The 24842-nt window shown below is 40.1% G+C and overlaps 2 protein-coding genes across 4 annotated transcripts; one reads left to right on the top strand and one right to left on the bottom strand.

Annotated features, from left to right (window-relative positions):
* The first annotated feature begins 1481 nt into the window (after window positions 1-1481).
* Window positions 1482-10004, top strand: LOC138043102 (uncharacterized). 2 transcript variants are annotated; one of them, XM_068889226.1, is made up of 4 exons: window positions 1482-1621; window positions 7130-7300; window positions 8835-9185; window positions 9591-10004. In XM_068889226.1, the coding sequence occupies exons 1-4, from the start codon at window positions 1528-1530 to the stop codon at window positions 9887-9889; spliced, it is 915 nt and encodes a 304-aa protein (XP_068745327.1). In that variant the 5' UTR covers window positions 1482-1527; the 3' UTR covers window positions 9890-10004. The 2 variants fall into 2 exon arrangements, with proteins under 2 accessions (XP_068745327.1, XP_068745328.1); XM_068889227.1 differs by lacking the exon at window positions 1482-1621 and adding an exon at window positions 4163-4288.
* Window positions 9916-24839, bottom strand: LOC138043084 (MICOS complex subunit MIC60-like). Of its 2 annotated transcripts, none has more exons than XM_068889202.1 (9): window positions 24698-24839; window positions 24318-24382; window positions 23670-23955; window positions 19549-19948; window positions 17655-17938; window positions 16566-16855; window positions 15139-15343; window positions 13618-13739; window positions 9916-11318 (listed from the first exon to the last, which is right to left on the bottom strand). In XM_068889202.1, the coding sequence occupies exons 1-9, from the start codon at window positions 24770-24772 to the stop codon at window positions 10610-10612; spliced, it is 2436 nt and encodes an 811-aa protein (XP_068745303.1). In that variant the 5' UTR covers window positions 24773-24839; the 3' UTR covers window positions 9916-10609. The 2 variants fall into 2 exon arrangements, with proteins under 2 accessions (XP_068745303.1, XP_068745304.1); XM_068889203.1 differs by having other exon boundaries at window positions 17655-17935; window positions 24698-24838.
* Window positions 24840-24842: the final 3 nt, after the last annotated feature.

Raw genomic sequence — 24842 nt, 5'->3', positions numbered from 1 at the left:
GAAAGTGATCGCGACTTTGGTTCATTCTTAACTCGACTCAAATGTCTCTTGGCCTTGAAAGAAAATTTGTTAGATGTGATGACTTAATTTCGTTGAGCTTACTTAAAATTATTTCTTGAGCTTGAGAGAAAGTCCGTTGAACGTGACTTGATTTTGTTGAGCTTCATTGAAATCTGTTTCAACCTTGATAGGAAACTTGTTGAATGTGAAGCCAATTTTGGTTCCTTAATTTTGCACTACTTGGCTTTCTTTGATTAACCGCGTTCTCTCTGGTCGGCATATAAGTTTCCGGGCATGAGGCTGTGACATAAGTACGGTCCAAGAAAACGTGGTTCGTAAGATATTTATTACTCTCTAGACCTTTAACTCAAACAACAAAAAGCCACTTTTAAATTAGCGTATTGTAGGATACGGCTTGCTAAATTAGCCAATCCCAGCGCGCGAACTATAAGAGAAAATAAAAATAATAAGCTTTAATAAGCTTTACAGATCACCTGAGTTACGGATTGTTTGTTTCCACGCAAAAATCAATTTATTGCATCGAGGAGTTTCCCATGCAGGATCCCATGATACTCGGCTTGATTTCTTCTTGGACAGAGTTTCAGCTCTCAAACATCAAGCAGTTTTATTATCCTATTAAGATAACCGTCTTTGATTGAGTTACATTTTTCCGCAGCTATTTGATTTTCAGAGAAATAAAATATTGAGAACACGCATTAAAATGATACAAAACAATTGCAGGAGAGGATTTGAAATAATTATAAAGATTTCAAAAACATCCAGAAAGACAAAGACTTGAATTTTAATTTTGCCAAGAGTTATTAGGCTATTGTGCCTTTTATCCGTCAACGTCTTAATTAATTTATATCTCATTAACTGACAACCCAGTTGGAAATAGATGGGAGAAATACTTCGGAAATTTTTTCCAAAAATTATTTTGATAGAATCTGACTTTAATAAATCTCTAGCTGGGTTGTTTATAATTTTTTTTTAATTTCCAGTGGCGTATGGAACGTCAATGTTGTTTCCCTTTTCAGTAGGTAACGCTATAAATATATATTGGTACTTTAATAAACTTCTTCCACTCGGTAAGCTAGAACTCAGCTTGATTGTATAGCGTTTGGAGTTTACCTTTATTTGAAAGACTAGAAAACGTTGTTTCAAGTGACAAGTGCAACTGAGTAGAAAAGCATTCTAGTTATAATTATATTGTTATTAAATGTTTCTCTTTATGTGATCGCGTTTCAATAGTCTCTACGGAGTCCCAAAGGAATCTGCAGGTATCACTGGTGATTTCCTCTTATGAGGAAATATGTTGCTATGAAGCTGACAAAAGTACGATGATATCCCATTGGGTTTTTCGAATCTTTTGCATTAAATTCTGTATGTCATTTCCGACTTCGCTCCAGTCTCTGGTTCAAACTCAGGCAAAGTGCAGCACCTTTCTTATGAATATTAGCTTTCATCCATTCAGCCAGTTCAGTTGCAAGCCTTGATGACTAACTGAGTTTTCTTCAATCAGTGCCGATGACAACACTGTGGACTACATGTAACCTTTGTTATATCTTTTATTTTTGTCATAAAGTCGGACCAGCGGAGCCACCAACGACAGAGGAACTAGGTATATATAAATACGACCTTCTCATACCCAGTTTGACAATTTTACATTTTTCACTGTATCGGCCGACTAAAAGCCGGGTGTAAGGAAGATTGTTTCGCCATTTTGGCGTTCTTTACAAAACTAAATATGTCCATGCAGTGGTAGAGCACTCTAACACTGATTATGTAGCTTCTTAGCTCGTGAAACCTGCTGCACGAAGCTAGTGGGTATCTTTTTTTCTTAATAATGGAGAAAAAGAAAGAAACAAAGGGATATCAAATGTACATAATGGGTCTACGTATACCCTATTTTTGAGTATGAAACTTTTCGAGAAAGAACACAAAACATACAAATTATATACAGGCACATATTCTTTGTATAAATGAAATATATTATATAAAAGGCGAGGTAAAGGATTGGCGAACATTTCTTTTAAGATTACATAAAACACTTTTGTGGTGTCTACAATAGGCCAGTTTCGTATTCTAACGGTTGGACTGGATCTATCATGAAATGGAGGCTAATGCGGGCAAATTAATTTGCATTCGAAAAGATTTGCCCGCTTTAGCCTCCATTTCATGCTAGATCCAGTCCAAACGTGAGAATTCGAACATGATCTAATATCTGGGATACGTACCATGCAGACAGCGTTCGATCTGACCGTCACATATCATCCAGAAACCAGATTTCAATTCAAGGTAAAGATAAGCCTTTTGAAAGATTTGTGATCTGACGTTTCGAGCGTCATGTTTACTCCCTTGGATCTCAGCTAGGCTTAGCTACATAATTCCGGACTTTTTGGGGGAATTTTAGACATCAAAGAGAATTTTAGAAACGTTCGGGAATTTTAGGAAAAAATTGACAATTTTGAGAATTTAAGAGCAATTTGAACAGTTGTAGTTTGATTCACAGTTGTGATACGTTTTTAAATTTTAGTTTGGAGTTCTTATAAAACTGGGAACAAATGCCTTGTCTAGGGAAAAGAGGTGTTGTCTATTATGAACAACGGTCCCTTTTTTCCCAGGGATCAGTTACTAACTGTTCAATAAAGTTGTTGAAAAACAGGTATTACGCCTACATTTTCATTTTCAGAGGCCTCTTCATAAGGAGAAGACAGAAACAAACAAAATCCCCTGTGCCTCAGAAATATTTATATTACAAATTAGGAATGGAATGAAGCAAGCATGTGCATCGGGGCAGGCTATTATTGTTGACTTCGCGGTCAGTTTCATTGTCAAGGCGCTTGCTATTATTTCTGTGTAATTAATCTCTCGCGAAGGTGAGGATTTCGACATTTTCCCTGCCTCACCACAATTCGAGTCATGAGAAATTTTAGTATTCAAGATCGAAGCAGGGTATATCTGTGTCAGCTATCCACTCAGAAGTTTTGAATTGATTTTTAAGTGAAATACATTTCGTACTGTCCGCCATCATGATTTGAGAGAGAGAGAAAAAAATATCTAGCGCGGGATCATTCGGGACAATACCCGGTCCGATACTGGGAGAATATTGGCCATTGCGGGAAACAATGTGGTTGGTTGATTTTAGTTACTGGCCCTAGGACTGCTTTAGTCGTGTAATAAATGTTATTGCAGCTGACTTCATCAATTAATAACAAAACGATTGCATTGAAGTCAGCCATAAAATCAAATAGTATTACCAAAGTTTTACCGAAATCATAATGACCAACTAAGAAGTGTAGAATGGTTTCTTGAAAATGTTTCGTGGATATTTTAAATAAATATTATAATCATATAAGTTCATACTGGTTCCCGGCTATTTTTATTCAAGGATATAGGAAATTCTCTTTCAAGCAAGAGCTTACATGTCTGGGGGGATGACGTACATGTAAGATGCGAACGGATGGCACAAAATGATGAAATCGTCCCAGACTTTTGTTGCATAAACGCTTTGAAAGCACATGAGGCAAAATGGTAGTGAATTTAAAAGAATAAGATTTTTTTCTTACATCTGATTGTGGACAGGTCATAGGGCTAAAATAAACACTGTTAAAGAACAATTCGTGAGATCATAACAGATACATGCAAAATATCGAAGGAGCCGATCGGACTTTGAGATCACTTAACATCGTCACCTCTGGCCAAAACGGCGGCTTAACATTTTAAATTGGCTGAGCTTTTTAACCTAGATTTTCAAATGCAGCAAAAGTATAAAATGAGAGCTAAATCCATGCGTTATGCAAAATTAAAAAGGTAATTGAAGGGCCTCGCGTTAACACCGGTAAAGATTGATCGATTGCTTGATTGATTGACTGTAGAGCAAACAAGAAACGAACTGATGAAATTTTCTGCGGTTTGCAAACAAACAAAAAATTAAAAATACTTATTTCATCCAGCTCATTTTAGTTCTTACCTGTGGAAGCCAGGTGAAATTACCCGCGCAATAAGCAACATCTTTCCATAATCTTGGTTGGCAAAAATTTTACCAAAAGGCAAGTTGTCTTTAATATAACAAATTACCCGTGCCAAGGAAGTACTTAGCGGAAAACACTTGAGTAGTAGCGTCAAACTTATAAAAGGCATGATCACTTCCGCGGACATCAATCAAGTCAACGCTTGGACATGAAATGAAAACTGGTTATGTCGGCGAGGTGCAAGAGTGGGTATTCACTTCTTAAAATTCGAGGCTTTCTTTGGCTGTGTTTGGTAAATGTTTCTGTGGCAGGAGGTAAAGATATGGTATTGTAAACGTTTTGAACTTTCCATAAAAATTGCTAAAACGACCCATAAAGTGTTAAAATTAAGATCATGCGAAAAAACTATAGGTAAGATGTCAGTAGAAATTTTAATAATATAGCTGAAATTTAAAACAAGAATTCCTAGTTATTCCAGGGCCAAAGCATGGAATTGAGGACTGCAGTTCACATATCTTTCTTACGAAGGTGAACTTTGCAATCAAACTGATTTGCTTTTTCGAAGGAATATAAGAAAATTGATTTGTTTCCCGAGACGTCTGCAAGAAAATTCCTTCTTGAGGCGCCGCCCCGTGAACGATGCTACATACGGATGGCTATGTAGAAAGTATAGCTGGTTATAGTTTCCACCAGCAACCGACAACTCCAACTACAGAAATCTCAGACAGTGTAGCTAATCAATGCGTAGTGTCGCCTTTCACTTCAAATATCCATAAATTAAAACAAGACGGCAAACGATCAAGGCAGCCCAAAGCTGTCAGAGAGGAGCTCCTCGTTCGACTAATAATGACATTTATTAAGTGTCAACAGAAGAAACCCATAAGGGTTGAACCCTTATGGGTTTCTGGTGTCAACTGTACTAAGCCCTCAGGCACTAACTGGGACACTGCACAGAAAAAAAAATCGTCGATTGGGTTTCATCAAATCGTTTTCTTCCAAGTATCGTGGAGTTATCACTGAGCAAAATAAGGACATTTTAATGCTCCTTTCTTTTATTATTAACATCTCTTTGTTTTAAATGATGCCCCAGTTAACATAATTAACATCATTGTCGGTCCTTTTATAATGGAAACTGGTGTGTATTAGATAGGAATTTTTTTATTTCATAAGATTAAGAAAGTCAGGCATTTCCGAACTGCTGACTCGAACGACTGGAAGATATAGTGTTTCCGGCGGTCATACAGTCTTCTTTAGTAGATTTGTAAATAGTTTTACTTTTCCCTCTTACTTGAAGAAGGTCGAACGGCCGAAAATTTATATCATTCTAATTTATAAATTTACGTGTTGATACTGCACATTTTTGGATCCTTCTGCTGGGAGTTCGTTGTTTGTCTAAACCATTTAATTTTAATGATGAAATGGTATATGAAATGAATCATATATTAACTGCGGATATGAAATCAAGTGAAGCTATGATCTTCGCAGTTATGAGAGCAATTTTTGCAATTGCGTAGAGAAGCCTGAAAAATTCAGGACTTCAACGGGGTTTGAACCCGTGACCTCGCGATTCCGGTGCGACCCTCTAACCAACTGAGCTAGGAAGCCACTGACGTCGGGAGCTGGTCATTTGTGGGTTCTAATGGTCCCGTGAGGAATGAATCAATGATGAAATGGTATATAAAATGAATCATATATGAACTGCGGATATGAAATCAAGTGAAGCTATGGCTTCCTAGCTCAGTTGGTTAGAGCGTAGCACCGGAATCGCGAAGTCACGGGTTCAAACCCCGTGGAAGTCCTGAATTTTCCAGGCTTCTCTACGCAATTGCAAAAATTGCTCTCATAACTGCGAAGATCATAGCTTCCCTTGATTCCATTTTATTTTGTTCATATATCATGAGTATAAACTCAGATAGTACGCGTGCTCTCATTGGTCAATGGTGTGTTTGCAAGATATTATGTAAGCAAGGTCTCTGCTTTTGCCTTCGTGTTTAGATCTAGGCTATGCAAACACGGAATTAAATATGTATACAAGAGTCCATCACCTAAGCGTCCATATACGCACGTACGACCCTGCGTACAGCTCAAATCCGGGAATCCTTATTCCATGGAGGCAATAATTTTTTAAAGTCATTATAAAATCCGGCCATGTCAGTATTTCCATTATCTTTTCATTAACCCATACAGGCCTGGCCAAACGGATCCAACATCATCCAATATTGTTGAATCCAACATTGTTGGACGCTGTTGAAAAGTGTCGAACGACAACGAGGTGACCAAACGAATGCAACTTCTTGGATCCAGAATTTTGAACTCAAGGGTCTGGAACCAAAATCTACCCAGGATCCTTAGAAAACAAACTCTCGCCACCTTGGCGTTTTCAAGTTCCTTTTAAAATATCAATAGAGTCACTCTCTCTGATGATAGCAAGAGGACGGCTGTTCCAGAATCTGGGAACTGCAACAGCAAATGCGCGGTCTCCAAAGGTCTTGCACCAGGTGTAAGGAACCTTGAGAAGACCCAGGGTGTGACTGCGTAGGGCGTACAGTCCCGGGGTCTTGACTTGCAAAAGATCCTGCAGATACATTGGCGCCATGCTCCTGAGAGCTTTGAACACAAGAGGGGCTATCTGTTCGAAAAGAGATTGCTCAAGCTTTCGTCGCTCAGATATTCAAGACTTTGCTCGTTCACCATTCTGTAGCTTGAACTGATGTGGCAACGCGCGAAACACGGGTGCAACGAATAAACCATCACCATGGGTAGCGATAGCTGCAATAATAATAGAATATATATACATCAAGAGTCCGTAACTGTACGCATCAGTTTTGTTGTTTTTACAAAATAAAGTGGGGAAGATCTTTCCATCATTTGTGGGCGTTTTTATAAAACAAGTGAAGCTATGATCCGCGCAGTTATAAACGCAATTTTAGCAATTGCGTTCATAAATGCGAGGATCCTGGCTTCACTTGATTTCCTATCCGCAGTTCGATTCATTTCATATATCATTTCGTTCTTAAATAAAACAATTATTCCAGTCGCACTTGTTGGATATGAGGTGATTATAGCCAACTTGGCGCTACGCGCCTCGCTGGCTACGTATTATCTCATAACCAACGCGTGCTGGTGGAATAATAATTGTTAATCATATTTTTCAGTGATGTGGGAGCAGTGGGGAGCATGCACAGGCACGTGTGGAGTCGGTCACCGGTCGCGCACAGGCTGTATGGAGATGAATCACCGAGCTCAAAGATGTCAATCTTCAACGGAAGAAACTGGGGACTGCAGTTTGCTTAACAGTTGCAGCTCGTCCTCACTCAACATTCAAGGTACAATACATCCTTCGAGACCCAGGGCAGATCGTGAGGGCGCGGAGAAAACTCAACGGGCGGAAAAAATGGCGACGAAGAAAGGCAAATTAGGGCGAGGAGAGCCTACTCTGCTTTTCTTCGGCCTTCCATAGATGCAATGTTGTCATGCGCGGACTAGTGCTCATGGCCAACGGTTGCAGGATATGCTGGTGGGTAATATATAAAGACTTGTTTCCATATCTCAAAGTGTCCTTGGATGTGAGGTGCCTGGGAATGAAATTAATTCACTGGAATCGGTCAGTGTTGAAAAGCCCAAATCCCTTAAAAATGCCAACCTTAGCCCTAATTAGGCCTAAAACAATATTTAGGATTAACTGTTAGCATTTCTAAAGGGTTTGGGCTTTTTCAACACTGACCGATTCCAGTGATTTAATTTCATTCCCAGGCACCTCACGTCCAAGGGCACTTTGAGATATGGAAACAAGTCTTTACCAAGCTGGTGATCCTATGCGATGTGTGACATTTTGGGTTACTTTGCAGTGACAAGAAATAAAGGTTTGTTTACTTCACCATCAAATAAGAGCCAAGACCTTCAAGCAACCCATGCAAACCCGTGAAACATGGGCAGACGAATTGGGCAACAATATACCTTTATAGTATAATTGTCTAATTCAGTACAAGTGATAGTGTGAGCTACTGATCCTCTAGCTCCTTTTTACCACCAGTTTCAAAATGGTAATTTTTGAATAAAACTGGGAATTGTACAGTGAAATCAACCAAAAATTCCCGCCAATAAATTATTCTTTTGTCTTTGTGCTAATTGGCCTTACTGGTCTCGTTAGCCCTTGTAAATCTGAAAAAAAACTATGTATTTTTGTGCAAATTCTTCCGTGAGGTTTATGTTACCATGTAGCTTGTTTTCTTAGATTAAAAAACTTGTTGACAGCTCAATACTTCACTAAAAGCTCAAGTTGGGTTATTTGGAATTATAACCAGCCATTGATTTTCGCGGGATGTTATTGGCTACTTTACCTCACCTGGTGTAAAATCACAGGATGGATTGAATGAATATCGCGCAGGAAGGGTTATTAAATAAAATACCCTTTCCATCTTGCTGATATGTCGGCTGATAATGTCCTTGGCTGAGTGATTATCCTTAAAATTGCACATTTGTCCTCGGCGAAGCTTCGCTCCTCGGCTAAATATCACAAATCTCAGTCATAAATCTACGAGACACTTGACGCTGCATAGCAGTTCACCCCCTCCTCCTATTCAATGTTGCAAATAGTATGGCCTTTTTTCAGGAGTCCCGAAACTTTTCGCGCAATCAACATTGACAGGGGAGACGAGTTTCTAGGATGGTTCGGTGTGACGATCTTTTTGACGAGGATTGCAGCCCACTGAGGGGCTTTATTTACTAATAATTAACTCGGTTTCTCCACAACAAATTCACTGAAAACCGCCCTATATACGAATATCTATCTAAAACACATTAGGATTAACAGCTGTCATAAGAAACCCTCAATTGAACAATTGTCTTCTGTCAATTTAGGGCAAATGACTCCCTCAGTAAAAAGGTCATCTGCGGTGGATTTTTTGCCGTCTTCGCTACCGGTTACAGAATCTTTGAAGACGATGAGCTCAACGTCATCAACAGCACACAGCCAAACAAAAATTTCATCACTAGTAACGTCAACGCGATTGGTTATGACGTCACGTATGATACCTCTAATTCCGACATCAGGCAGCTCAAGCGGCATGACGTCATCAGCCGAATTTTTCCCAGGTCTTCCTCACCGAGTAAACACGTCGGCGAAGCAAGTATCTAAGTCGGACATAAAAACATCAACAACCCAAGTTGCTCAAGAGACACAAAAAGCCACTGAACATGTCAATAATCAAGGTATTGAATTCCTGTCAGTTTGTACGTAAGGGGTGTAATTTCTGTATTTGTCACCAAAATTAGTTAAAGCGAACATTCAGGTCAGCTAACTGCTGCCTTGGTTGCATTTATAGGCGGTAGATACAATTTACGAGAGAGATCTTTAGCCAGTGTTTCTGACTTCTGAAATGGACGTTTGACATTGGGCTCATAAGTAGTTAGCCTGCGATTCGTTGCCATGATCAACGGCTGGCTTACCTCGTGCTCTGCGATTATTAGTGGGTGGTTACGATACCATGAAGGATTTGTTTCCCAAGCTGACCATCGCCCAAATCGTGATGCACGCGGTAAGAACAACTGCTAAATAAAAGGAATAATGGGAACAGGTCTCATCTCATAAAAAAGTATACAATTCTATCATTCCAGGCGTTCCAAACCACAGTCAAGCGCAGTTTTCAATGGCAAAAAACAAGGTTCTGCTTAATCATACCATTGACGATATGTGGACTTCAAGTGAAGTCAAATGTGCAATATTATGTCTGCGAAATCCAGACTGCCGATCATTTAACTTTAAAGTCATGGAAAGGAACCTCCGCCAGGATAAAGACATAAACTTAGAACAGCTAATTCAGCCCAACTGTTTGCTGAACGCAGTCGCGCACAGAGCGGATGCGAAAGATCTCATTGTAAGCGAAGGATGGACGTATTTTCATCGCGTTACTTGAGAAAAAAAAAGAACTGGGAGTACCAATTTTAAGCAAGCGTGATTCATTATCAAAATGAATTACTTATGTCATACACCTCTTATTAAGTAATAAACGAGAGTTTTTACACTCAGTATTCATAAATGTTATAAAGGCAATGTGTGCTAATTGCGCAATGTATTTGGGACTTTCTGGTCATTTATTCTTGACATCGGTTATTTCGTTTCTATTCACCATCACAATGACAAAGAGCTAAGCATGGCACTTTCGATTTAACACTTGCACCGAAGAGCCAGACATAAATGGCGACATCAGGAAACCGTCAAAAACAATTTTAAAACGCGATTTTATCAACGTGGCCAATACGGCTTAGTAGTACAGGGAGTGGAGGACAGCCCCGGAGTTGCATTAGGAAGGGGGGGGGGGGGTTTACCCCGAAGTAGTATAAGGGGTACCCGGACCCCCACCCTCTATACTACTGGCTTTCACTTTCACGAATACTTGATATGACAACATTAATCTCCCAAAATTGAATTTTTAGAAGCCTAACAAGGAGTTCCGTTCTTTTCGTCATCATTTACAGCAGGGTATACTATTTAATCTTAAAGGGTTTTATTTAAATATCCATATCACAAATGTTCAGCTTCACGTTCCAGTATTTCTGTAATGATTTACGACAGCTTGTTTTCACTGTCATTCCCTAAAAATATAATTGTTGAACTGATTTATACCTATCCGCCATTAATTGGCGCTCGCTGTTCCTAAAACAGTGGCATAAGCAGTCAATAAACTGACCGCCTGCCTCGTTTCCAGTAACAACCGGGCTTCGATCAGCCAATCACGCGCTACGTTTCTAGGCTCTCCGCGAAGTTGATTTACCAATCGCGTTGCTAGCTCCAGATCCCCATGACGCAAGTAATAATCTGCACGCGCAAGGAGATCGAAAGTGTCTGCATTTTCGACGTCCACAAGTTCACCTTCCTTTGTGGGGTCGAACGAATCGAAAATAAATAAAGACTGAAAATACGACAGGAGATACGTCCAAGAGGACGCGCCTCTATCTCCTATCATGGCGACTCGGCGACACCACCTTCGCAATTGATAAAAGCGATGTTTGACGTTCTCCTCATTTAATACTCCCCTTGATACTACTTCTTCAGGTAGGGAAATTAAAACCTGAGACACAAAAGGATCGTCACCGGCAGCTTCGTGGATAGCTGTGAAGTGAGGTAACAAAGGCCTTGGCCGACCGTGAGCTCCTTGCCCGATTGCTGTTGTTAGCGACTGACAGGCAGCCCAAAGCTTTTGCGACTGCATGTTTTGTTTCTCGGTTTTTGCTCTGCCTTCGACCACCGCTTCGATGCCTCTTAAGTGAGCGAGAGCTCCGCTTAGTTGAACCTCAAAGGCTGATTTTTCTTCTTTAAGCTTTCGCTGCAAATCTTTCTGGTGCCTAAAAGAGTAATGAGTGTATCAGAGATACAATGCAATGACAGTATTTATGTAGACTAGTTGCAAAACAATGCTGTGCGAGTGTCTAAAGAAACTTTATTTCTGGGCGCGTTGGATGAATTATGTGATCAATGTTGTGAGATTCATCTGCTGAGTGGATTCCAAAAGCCGCTTTGGTAACAGACCTAAGGCACACCTAAGGCACAGAGGGGTTGAAGCTGGAAGGAAGTATGAAAGAGGAAGGGGTGACTCATCTGTGGAAGCGATGACGAAGGCTACAGGTAAGTTCATGTATGCTACCTAACCATACCATCAGGAGTTGGAGGGTTGGGTGGGTTGGGTGAGGGTGATGGCGGGGAGGAGTGAAACAGAAACTGGATCTGTAATGATGCACCAGTTGACACGTTCTTTAAAAGAAGCGAATAGTGGTTACGTCCATATTGTATTTCACGGGAAACCGGAAGAGGAGGCTCCCAGCTAACATCATCTTATGATGAAACCATGAGCCCATTACCCTGCATGAGCCTCCATCTTCCATATTAACCCTCTGAGTCAACCCTGTCCCGTATCTTTCTGTTTTTAGAAGCACCTCGCAGGGGGGCTTTGGAGGGTGTTTTCACAATAGCCAAACATAAGAGACCTATGGTTAGCCATTTATTAATGGCTAACCATAATGGGCTCATGATGAAACAACATCTTTCACAATGAAATGACTTCATGATATCTCACCATTTTTACAAGTTCCCTACTAGAAATTGCGTGGAAGTAAATTAAGATGCCTCAAACTAGTATTCAACACTTTCACGGAACTGATTGACTCCAAACACTGTATCACTCAACAGCTATTTTATGTTACCATGTATGAGAAACAATTATTATTTCACACTAACTGCTCTTGATAATGTGACGAAACCGCTCACCACATGGGGCCACTTACATTTTGCATAAAAATGCTTATACATGTAATCTCAAAAACGTCAGTAGCCAGCATTTTCTATTAGTGGTTCAAGTAAAAAAAAATTGCGAAAAAAAATCTGGAGCAGATTCAAAGTTACTTTTAATTTAGGAAAACTTGATGGCTCTGAATCCACTCCAGAGCAAGTTTTTTACACTTCGCAGAGACTTATCCCAGCCTGCTGATCACGTTTCCAACAATGGGGGTCATCGAGTTCGTTTTTGAAACAAAATATAGGTTGTCTTCAGATTTTCGTGTTGCTGTGGTCAGCTATTACGTCACCACAGTGAGCGCATCTTGATAAGCAGCAATATAAATATGGTGTTTCAGCAAAATGGCTCCATAACATTGCCGTTACGTAAAGCAGTGTTGTAGAGTCAATCCTCTTAACACGACAGTTTTCTTGATGAACGGAATGGTATATGAAATGAATCATATATTAAAAGTCTGCGGATACGAAATCGAGTGAAACTACTATCCTCGCAGTTATGAACGCAACTTTAGCAATTGCGTAGAGAAGCCTGAAAAATTCAGGACTTCAACAGGGTTTGAAACTGTGACCTCGCGATGCTGGTGCGACGCTCTAACCAACTGAGTTGTGAAGCCACTGATGTTGGGGGCTGGTCATTTGTGGGTTCAAATGTTCCCGTGATGAATGAATCAACGAACGAAATGCTACATGAAATGAATCATACATTGAACTGCGGATGTTAAATCAAGTGAAGCTATGATCCTCGCAGTCATGAACGCAACGTTAGCAACTGTGTAGAGAAGCCGTTGAAGTCCTGAATTTTTCAGGCTTCTCTACGCATTCATTGCCAAAAGTGCGTTCATAACTGCGAGGATCATAGCTGCATGTGAGTTTTCTTGATATTTTTCAAACTGGTTCGCGACACCTTAAGGCCCCGTCGACACTAATCCGTTTTTGAAAACCCCCGTTTCCGAAAAGCTCCGATTATATATGACCGTCAACCACAAAACGATCGAAAACGGCGGTTTTCGCTTTTGAAAAAGGAGACTTTAGAAAACGGAGGTCTATCGTTCTAGTGTGGACGGCGAAAACGGAGGTTTTCGAATACGCTTGACGTCATATTATTTTTGTATGCCTCACTTTCTCGCACGCCAAGACGTAAACAAAGTCTGGTAACAAAAAACGTATCTTTAGATCTCAGTTCTCAGTCTCTAATGTCGACGGCCGAAAGCAATGTGAAGAAGCTAGTGCGGACGCAGATCGTTTTATCCGTTTTCAGGGATCCGGAGGTTTTCGAAAACGCATTAGTGTGTACGGGACCTAAGAAGGAACATACAGTACAGTGGCTTCTGAGTTGTTGGCACCAATACAGACCTGTCTTGCAGTTCTGTCTCCTGCAAACGAAGAACCTCAGCCAGGTGATCACTGTATGCCGCTGCCTGGCGACGAAGCTGCTGACGGAGTGAGGCCTCGTGATCCCCTGCTAGCTCTCCCTCCTGAGCACAAAACAATAGACAACAGCATTTAATTAAGTATTATTTTGTCGAACAGCGTTGCACAATGTTGCAAGTCAAACATCAAACGCGAAAAAGTACAGCAAAGTTAAGCTTCGTACATGTTATAAGCCACGGAACAACGGGTAAAACTGTAACGAAGAATATAATTAGTACATTATTTTCTTTGCAAAGCAAAATAACCAAATACAAGGTTTTCACAGCCATTGCCGGAGAGAACAAGGGAGGGATAGGGCAGTGGTGAGAGGCCTCATGATCATCAAAGGGGCCTGGGTTCGAATCCCAGATTCGGCGTCATATTATGTGGGTTGAGTTTGTTGGTTCTCTACTCTGCACCGAGAGGTTTTTCTCCGGGTACTCCGGTTTTCCCCTCTCCCGAAAAACCAACCCACGATTTGATAAGAGTTCATAACAGTGTCCCCAATCAGTACCAGTGCTGCATGTAAATACACTTGACAGTTAAATAAAGTTCATCATTATTATCATGATTATTTGTACACTGTACACAACAGTGAAGGACATTGTATAACGTGAAAGCGATGGGAAAAACTGACGCAAAGTTTTTAGCGTTTTCAATGGTTTTGCCTTTGTCGTTGCAGAAACTGGATGCGAGATATACGATAGTGTATACGGTTGCTCGGGGAAAAAAAGAATACACTGTACATGTTGTAAGAAAAAAAAAAGTGCAAGATGTTTTGGCCCCGAACGCCCTAAGTAAAAAAGAAGCAAAAATGTATCAAGGGAAAGTCCGAGTTATTTATCGAGTCTGCACAAATATTGAGAAGAAGTGGTATCGATTCAGCACTTCAGCAGAAACAATAAACTGGCTTATCTAGACTACTGTACATCTATCGATACAATCATGCCCTCCCAACGAGGCTTTTGTGTTTGGGTTCCGTGTGGTTTTAGGAAATTATTGATGCTTAAGCACACATACACCACTAAGGAAAGAAGATGAAGTGGTGGCTGCTGCAACGTCAACAGGCAGACGGCTCCATTGCCTAATGGTTCTTCGTTATAAACTATTCTGTAGGCCTATGCTCTGCTCCCCCTTCCGTGGGGAGAAGAAAACATGTCATATACACCTAGTAGCAGAAACTAAATAACAAGTCAAGTCAACTGCAATATGGCCATGTATGATTTTGCACAACATGGCAAGCCTTCTGTCTGCTTGACGCTTTTCAAAGATTCTTCAACCGAGCTCATTAAATCTGCGAAAGACTAATCTTGCATCTTGACTTGTGTACTGTAGTGGTAGTTCTGCAGTTATCCATAACGAAGCGGGCAGCCATCCAGACCTGAGAAACATTTTCCCATTTCTCTCTGTTTGCTTTATAATGTATATGTAAACAAAAACTCTAAATTTCAGTTACTACTGTACCTTTTTCCTCAGGTTAGTTTGAAACTCGGCCTCCATTCTTTCCGCTTCTTGCTTCAGTTTGAGCTCAGTTAGTTTGGAATTTTCCTCCTTCTGTACCTTAAGGGCGTTCTCGAGTCTCTTTTGCTCTTCAGCCTGATAACTGACCAATTGCCGCGTCAACTGATCGAGTTTCTTGCGTGCATATGCTAACAGCACTGACTCTGACCTGACACAGTAGGATAACAAATTATACGTTACAAAAATCGGCAGCGTAAAAAGATTTACGGCCAAGTCGCCCGAAAGTCATTTCGCTCGAAGTCATGTCGCCCGAAACCAGAGTGATGTTGCCCGAAATCCATAGTCATGTCGCCCGAATTTTATAATGCTCAAAAAAATTCTAAAAATGTTCATATTTGCACAGGTTAGCGGACAAAACATTTTACGAGCCAACATTTCACGAGTTCCTTTTCTTCAAGTTTATACACTCGATAAAATTTCGGGCCACATGACTTAGGATTTCGTGCGACATGACTATGAATTTCGGGCAACATGACTCTTTTTCCGGGCTACAAGACTTCGGGCGAGATGACTTTCTGGCGACTTGACCGGTTACCGTTTTGGTTAAAAAAACGGTTTAAAAAAACAACCATTGATAAGGTGAGGTATAGACGGATAACAAACAGCACAATCATTTTGGTGACGTACACCACTTAAAACCGCGAAGTTAGATTAGTTTCACATTTGCCCATTTGTGTCTAATACAAAAGTAACGAGTAAAAGTCATCTTGGCACCGGACTTCTTCCCACAAGACAATTCACCACTTAATAATCTTTGTTTGAGAGCTGGTCAAAAACACTAAACGGCAAATTTCAAGCTTTTTTCTAAGCACACTGTATGAGCTGACAATTACTAGGAGTTACTGAAAGTGAACTGCTGCAAGGGGACTCAAGAAATACGACAACAACGACAACAAGCTTTATTCGCAGGAAAAGAAATGCTCCCCAGCACAGAAGCATCTACATGACTGACTGTACATCAATAGCCTTCCCTGTTGCATTGATAAAAAACGCTTCATGGACGCTATCGCCTGGTTGTTACATTGAAGATTGGGTAGGGGGTTGACGTCCCAGTTGTAGATTGGGTAACCGGTCTGACCGTCAAGTCGCTCGCCCGAAGTCATGTCACTGTAGCCCGAAACCAAAGTCATGATTGCTTGTCCGAAATTTATAGTCATGTCGCCCGAAACTTCACAATGCTCAAAAGGAAGCAAGCCTTTCAGTGCGACGATTGCGCTTTTGGCAGCATCGTATCTGCGAGATGACTTTCGGGCTACTTGACCGTAAACCGTAGATTGTAAGGTACCCCATGAAATACAGGCCCTGAATCATGCCCTTCAGTTTCCAATAAGATAAGACTTACTGTAGACAACACGACATGGAATCGTTACCTAATCTTTTTCTCGTCATCTTCTTCAACTGTTTTCCCTGTCAGTGCATCAGGAATTAATCCAAGCAACTCCTTCTTAAGCACCTCTCTACTGTCTTGCAAGTCCTTTTGATGTCCCTCAAGCACTGCAATCTCTGCTTCAGATTGCTGCATATCCAACGCTGCCTTCTGAACGTCATAGCTCACTTGAGCTGCTTCACTACTTGCAGCCGTTCCCACATCTTTAGCCCCTATTGCTTCAGCTTCTTTGATAACAGAATGCAACCTCTCTACTTCTTCACTTACTATAACCTGTAGAACGTAGAATCGTGATGAGAAAACAAAAGAAAAGGGCAGCTTATTTATGCTAACTCCTTATCTTCTGATTAGAAGGATATCAGAAACACAACGTGATCACCAGCAGACCACTTAAACAAGAACAACAGTTAGCCGTCATCCCTTTAAACAAAGGCAAAATAATTAATGCTTACTGTATCAGTAAGATTACTTTAAGGGATTTTATCTTCATTCGTTTTTATTTTTAGAGGTCAAGCCATTCATGCAAGTGAGAGATTATTTGATTTCATTGGTAAGACGTGGTGAAAGCTAGAAGGTAAAACAAAGCAAAGAAAACACCTAAACTTACAGCTTTTACTGTAACAGCTTCAAAGACTGTTAGTGAATACTGAAATCAAATTGACCTGTAAGTACGGCGAACCTACAATGTACATGTAGCTATTTAGCCATTTTCTTCAAAATCCCAAGATTTCTTAAGAAACAAGTTAATTCCTGAAATAATTGCGGAAACCCATTTTTTAATGCAAAAAATTCTTAAAATAACTGGAATGCAAAGCAGTTTGTGGCATCATCTCTAAGTCAGAGAATGAGTCACGCACCCAACAATTAAACTTGGACTTGAGACAACCAACCATCTATTTCCTTAACTATCGTTTACTTCTTTACTTACTCTAATCAAAACAAATCTTGAGGGGTGTTAAATAAGGTAAAAGGTATCACATACAGTACGTTTGTAGCACTAAAGCATAACTTCTCAGGAAGAAAACATCTTGAGGTTAGGGGCACCCTGAAGTAGAAAAATAGTATCATTTACCTGTGCAGCTCTAGCTGCAGCAACACAATCAGTAGCAAATTTTTGAGAATTCAACAGCAAATCACTGAGATCCTTTAGAGCTCCATCTTGCTGTGGCTGAGCGAGAGCAGCCTTCAACTGTTCCACATGTGACGTGATGGCTTCTGCAGCTTTCTGCTGTGCCTGTATGGCATCTTGGCCTATGACTTTTAACTTGCCAAGCGCCTCATGCACCATGCGTTCCATTGCATTCTGATCAGCTATGGCCTTTATCTCCTTTTCAGTCAAACTTGTATCTACTTCTGCTAGAGATGAGAAGTTGTCAAATTAGGTAAATTATTAGCTTAGGCAGTGGTGTGGTCCAGTGGTTACTGCGTTGGGTTTGCACATGGTTGCCCCAGGTTCAAATCCTATTCGATCTGGTCTCTGGTTTGGATTTGTTTCCAGTTGTCCCGGATTCAACTCTACCACCCTTTGTAAATAGCCAACTGGTTGCCCCTTTCCAGTTGGAGTTCTTAATCATGTTTCTGTTAAGTTTGAATTGTCTCTTCCAGATTATTAAAAGTGGGGTGCCTGTGAACTACATGTAGCTTGATAGCTAAGTGCACTTCCACTATAAACAAATCATTTACATTTTACAAAATCACAGAAAAAAATTAATGATATGCTACATTTATACAAATCTCAAATGCTCAAAAGAATTAATGAACAACAGCAGGAGATAAGTCTTGTGTCAAAGTCTCGACAGAAGGGGCCATCTTAAGGATCTGACAAGTCAATGAAAATAGAGACAGGGTTCCAAAAAATTGAAACTTACATTGTGTCGAAGGTGAATACACATGCAATACTACATAAGTCCACACATTTTTTTTCTTTTGGTGGCAAGCACACTACTTTTTGACAATGCTGCAAACACACACTGAAGCTGTAACATACATGCATTTTGACAATGATGCAATCACCGCATATGGGGTATACATTTATTAGAAACTCGCCACAGACCAATCACCAGGCCTCAGTTGTTCAAAAGATCGATAATGCTATCTACCGGATAAATCACTATCCAGCAGATAAACACTAGCAAAACAAATTGAGTTATCCAGTGGATAGCGCTATCCACCGTTCAAACAACTGGGGCCTGATGGTTTGAGAGTTCAAAATGTTTAAGTAGTGCAACGCAATCACACTGTCATGGGCTTGAGTCCTGTCCAAGCCTGGATTTCTTTCAGGCTTCCCTTACAACTACTTGCAGTACATGTAAAGCTGATCTTAACTGCCATGATCATTGTTGCATAGAGGTCAAGTTGTAGTGTTGACCTCTCTGGAGGTGGCCCCTACTGATGAGTAAAACTGTCTGACATTAGACAGAGTAAAATCTATTTTAAGTACATGTATTGTACCACTCTCATGAGCGGAAGGGTTAAAGGGCCTATTGTTGTTGGGCACAAAAAAATCAGAAAACGGCATTTAGACTGGCTTAGGGGTGTGAGGGCACATAATTATAAGATTTACACAAAACTGAATCAAAATAATGACCATGCACAAAAACTGATATCCTGTCGTGTACTGGTGAGCCCCCCTCCCCTCCCCTCCCCTCCCCTCCCCTCCCCTCCCCTGCCCCTACTTCCCTACGCAATGTGGGAGAACGTTTAATCATTATTACGGTAACTTCCTTGCCTCTTTCACAAGCTCAGTCAACAACATTAAAATTTCAACTGGATTTTTTGGAAGAACTGTTGCCTTCGACTCTAAACCAAATCCTGGAATTGTGTCAAAATGGACAGCACCCCATGTCAAGCATGATGTACATTTGTACTGTAACCATACCAAATACACAAATGACAAAATCAGGATCACAGAAATGGTTCAATGCAAACACCAAAAGTTGATCCATGGGCTACACTGTATTTATTACCTTTGGTTTCAGATATTGTCAGTGGCATTGTTTCAGATGCTTCACTAGACTTTTCTGGCATCGTGGTTGACTCCAGAGACTCCACCTCCTTTTCAACAGAAGCAGCAACATCAAGGTCGACAGATGATACCCCAGCATGATCTAAAACTGAAACAGCAGCTGTAGGAGAGTTATCATTTCCACCTCCAACTTTGAGCTGATTTATAGTTGGATTTTGCTGGTCAGTTTTCAGTTTGTCCTCTGTTGGGTGGATACCTTCCCTTGCTTCTTTCTCGACAGATTTGGCTATTGCAAGATCTACAGCTGAAATAGCAGACTGGTCAAGTGATGATACAGATGCAACTGGCTCTCGATTGCCACCAATGGGTTTGATTGGTGTTCTCAGAGGAACGACTTCATCCTACAAGAAATGATACATGAAAATGAAAGCTTACATGTACTGTGTTACATGTGCTTACATGTACTGTGTTACATGTAAGTGTTTTGACTATAAACTTTCACCTAAACAGGGTAAATGGATTTGTAAAACATACATGTATTAATGCCATCAAAGATTACTTTACAACATTTGTGAGAGCATTATTATAATTTGCATTTAGTTATGGAGCCCCTAACTCAAACCATGGAACTTTCACACACCAACACAAGAGAAAAAGTTCCTTTTAAAAACATAAGTTACTACATTGTACATTTCATGCTTCCCAAAAAAGCAGTCTAAACATTCACCTGATTTGCAAGCAATGTTACAGAAATGGCCAACGCCATAACAAGGTTGCTGCCTAACAGTCTCCCGGTCGCCTTACTTGCGAGCACGGGTGACCAAGTTTCTGAACAAGTAGCCCGAACAGGCGCCTAACTAATCACAAGTTGATTCATCCTTACTTTCTTGCTGGAGATTAAACGATGAAAAAAGCTATATGGTTGGAGAGACAGCAGCCAAGCAAATTCCACAAATAAACGACTCTTTGACTTGTAAATATGTTAACATTTACATAACATTGTTGAGGGCTTTCATAGCGTTACCTCCTGGTAGAGCACGGAGACTGGCTTGCATAGTGATTCCCAAACCGACCTGATCATACGTTCCCTCTATTTTTATATTTACATACGTAAGGGAAGTTAAACTTGCAGAAAGTTACGCGACAAAGGAATGTTCATCCCATCGGCTCTCAAGAGCATACTAGTAAAACGTGGTATAATATTATTTGTAATGTGATTTCTTCACCTTGAATTAAAATAATGCTGAAAGAAAATATTTCATGTTTTGGTGATGTCTGCACCATAGTACATACCAAACATTTTAAAGTGCCGCACGTACGAATCTCCTTTTTCCCACGTTAATTGCTGAAGGTTTACTTGGTTTTTTGCCCAGTAACACCAATGGAGCTCTGGGAACAGGTAAGCAATACTTTTTTGTCAAGTAAAGGTGGAATTACGTAGTCATTTCAGCGATACAATTAAACATGCATTTCCGTGATACGATCAGATCACGGAAGGTTCTTCCCAATAAAAACCTAATTAATTACCAGAATTATTACAAATTATACAACGACTACAGCTACATTATTCAAAATTGTTCTAAGTAATCAATAAATATCACTATAATATTAAATGACAAAATAAAAACCTGCTTTACATGAGTGCCGTGTATAGAATTGCAGATTAACTTGATGAAAAGAAACGCTCGCAGGGAGCCCGGAACGCTCTAAGGGAGTCAAAGTTTTATCCATCCAAGTTTTTGGATAAGGTTATCAGCGTTGGCATCATAGTTCGAGTAAGTGAGTATACGCGCAGCGCGATTTTGAAGTTTTGTAAGTTTACTGGCTAGGGTTTTGCCGCAACATCCCCAGACAGAATCGCAGTAATCAAAGTGAGGTTGTACTAAAGACATGAAGATTGATCGGAGAGTCTCATGTGGAACGAAAGACCTCACTCTCTTCAACGCTCCAATACCAGACGCGATTTTCTTACATAAAGTCTCAACATGAACATTCCAAGATAAAGTCTGATCAATATGAACACCTAGAGATTTCGTAGAGGTAACTTGAGTTATAGGTGCACCGTCAATAATAAGTGACGGAGGGTTGTGAAACGTGCTTAGCCTTTGCCTCGATCCGATCAACATAAACTCAGTTTTAGATGCGTTAAGAGTAAGCTTGTTAGCAGTTAGCCATTTTTCAACTCTAGCAAGATCCTCATTTAAAACAGTGTTAATACTTTGGGTGTTATTACTAGCAAAAGTTATGTGTGTGTCGTCAGCATAAATTCGAGGTTCAGAATTTAATAGACAGTAAGGTAAGTCGTTAATATATATTAGAAAAAGGAGTGGACCCAGAATTGTACCTTGAGGTATACCACAAGTAAGGAAATGGTCCCCAGAGAGAGAACCATTTATAAAACATCGTTGCTTGCGGCAGTCCAAGTATGATCTAAACCAATTGTATGAAGTGCCACTGACACCATATTTCGCAAGTTTAGACAAAAGAATATCATGATCGACGGTGTCAAAGGCTTTCTTTAAATCCAAGAAAACGACTGCGTTTACATTACCCTGGTCAATGTTGTAAGCCCAGCTATCGGTAGCTTCAAGTAAGGCAGTGACAGTGGAATGAAGAGGTTGAAATCCCGATTGGTGTCTTGAAATGAGTTTGTGTATAGTAAGGTAATTATAGAGTTGATCATAAATAATTCTCTCAAAGACTTTAGCTACAACTGGAATTACTGAAATTGGGCGGTAATTATTTAGATCTGAACGATTACCCTGTTTGAACAAGGGGATGACTTTCGAAAGTTTCCATTCATCAGGGAAAATTCCAGAAACAATAGAATGATTAAAGATAGTACAGAGTGATTTGGCTATTAAGAGTTTTGCAGATATTCTGTCCAAACCAGTAGATTTTGACTCACATAATCTAGATAAAAGAAGAAGAACCTTAGAGACGCTGGTCGGTTTTAGTTCGAATGTGCAGTGACCAGTCTTAGCTAAATAATCCAAATGAGAAGAATTGTCTTCATTGGCGTGAATATCATTTGCTAACTTAGGCCCAATGGAAGAAAAATGATCATTAAAGGCGTTAGACAACTCATGAGAATCATAAATAGAATTGCCACAGGGGAGCTTAAGTTCGCTTATGACACATTTGTGTGATTTCCTAGACATAAGCTCATTGACAATCCACCAAGTGTTACGTGGATCACCTTGGTACTCATTGAGGGCATGCTTATAGTGACATTCTTTCGCACGTTTGATTTCATTGTTTACTACATGTATATTGCGAAGTTTTTTGAATTTATGCCAGTCCTCCGCATTACCAGAACGAGTGGCTTTTAACTTAAGAATATCTCTTGCATGCAAGCGCTTTTTGAGTTGCGAAGTAATCCAAGGTGATTTGCAAGGGCGAACACGTTTATTACGCAAGGGGGCATGCTTGTCAACACAATGAAGGAACAGTTTTTTCCAGGCTTCCCACATATCATTTGGGTTATCATAGTTACTAAACTATGAACTGAATTAAAATAGCTGAAATAGCTTGATCCCAAATGAAACTAAAATAGCTGTGAGTGATGCCTGTCAGTCAAAAATCGCGAAACGTGACAACTTAGCTATGATTTCAGTGTGTACATTTACTTAGATTTCTGGGTCAAATACAAGTCGTATATACCCGGAAATGCTTTTTAAGGTACACACCAGTTTTTTGGTAAGTCATCATGTTCTGTGGCACGTTTACATCTCGTATAATTATAGCTAAAGCAAACCACTTGACTTCGGCGGGAAGGGGTGGGATAGGGGGTCTTTGGTTAATTAATTAATTCTGGGCTACTGAAAAAAATCACTCGGGCTACTAACTTTTAATGTTGGAAGCCCAAAGGGCTCCCAGAAAATTTTCTTAGGCAGCACCTTGTACATACTGTACGAGTGTCCCAAATTATGACCTCATGATTTACTTTCTTTGTGAAAAGAAACCCTTGAGCGTGACTGTTATTTCTTAACTGTACTTGGAGTTAGTTTGAAAAACGGGATCGGAGAATCTCAAAAAAACTCATGACACTAACAGTAACAGCCTGTTGCTCTATGGTCACTGAAAAGCCACATTAAAATTCAAAATTGCACAGGGTCTCACCTTTTCTGTATTGTTTCCAATTGAAACACCAAGGTCTAAAGGACCACTAGGTGATAACTGATCTTTAACATTTTCTTGAAGTTTTCCAGGACTTTGTGTGTTTCCAACACTATTCAGATAAGAATCTAAGGTGCCAAGAAGTGGTTCAATTGCTGGTAGATTTTCGTCCACTAGGCGGCGAAACTCTTTGCTGTAATGATATGCCAGTACTACTGCTGTAACACCTCCACCAAAGACAGTAGTCACTCCTGCTACTATCTTTAATGCTGGTGAACCTTTTACTGCCCTTTGTGCAAAGAAAAGTGAATGAAATCCTTAAATCCTTTAAAGTGGTTCCCAAGAAAAAAGCGTAAAACTTAACTAGTGCTATTCTCATTGTATTTTTAGACCATAAAACCAGTCAGTTAAATAACTTGTAGTCTGTAGGGGTGCATCAGTAAATTTTTGGCCAGCTCTCTTTATTTGTACGGAAAAAACAAGCAGTGCTTATTTCACTCTCTTGCAACACTAACCTTGGCACCTTTCTCCACCTCTGCCCTAAAACTATTTTAAGACTGGGCCCAGCTCAACCCAAGAGTTGCCTACATGTAGGTTTGGGGGAGGGGGCTACTATACTAACAAGTAATACTAAGAAATTAACTAACTTACTTTGTGGGAACTTTTGACGTTGATTTATACCTCTTCAATTCTGAACTTCTTGTAGTTGTTTGGTCCTAAAAAAAAACATTTACATGTAAAAAGCTTCGAGAAGTACGTTATATCGATATTACTATCGCCATTGCCATTTGCCCCTATTTGTAACCGAATATTACATAAGCTGCGCTTATACATGTATGTACGACGTAGACACCTGAGCTGAGCTTGGTTTGATTGCTCTTTTTGTATGTTATCGCCTAGTCTTGTTTCTTTTTCATTGTTTTATTGTCATCTGTGCCCATCTCAAGTTTCCATGTAAAGACAAGTGTTTGAGGTAAGTTTGACATTCCACTTTCAAATCTTTGTAGCCAAAAAACGTACTGAAAACAAACCTTTGAGATATATGGTCTTACTATCCTTCCAAAAGTCTGAGAGACTGTCCCTTTAGCACTTTTGACTCGAAACATATCGAGATAATCCTGAACTCCAGCCCCGTGATGAAAATCCAAGATGGCAGCGAGACCTCTTCTCTCTGTT

The sequence above is a fragment of the Montipora capricornis genome, chromosome 3 (assembly GCF_036669925.1).
Source record: "Montipora capricornis isolate CH-2021 chromosome 3, ASM3666992v2, whole genome shotgun sequence".
Classification (NCBI taxonomy): domain Eukaryota; kingdom Metazoa; phylum Cnidaria; class Anthozoa; order Scleractinia; family Acroporidae; genus Montipora; species Montipora capricornis.
This window is presented reverse-complemented; position numbering and strand designations above follow the sequence as displayed.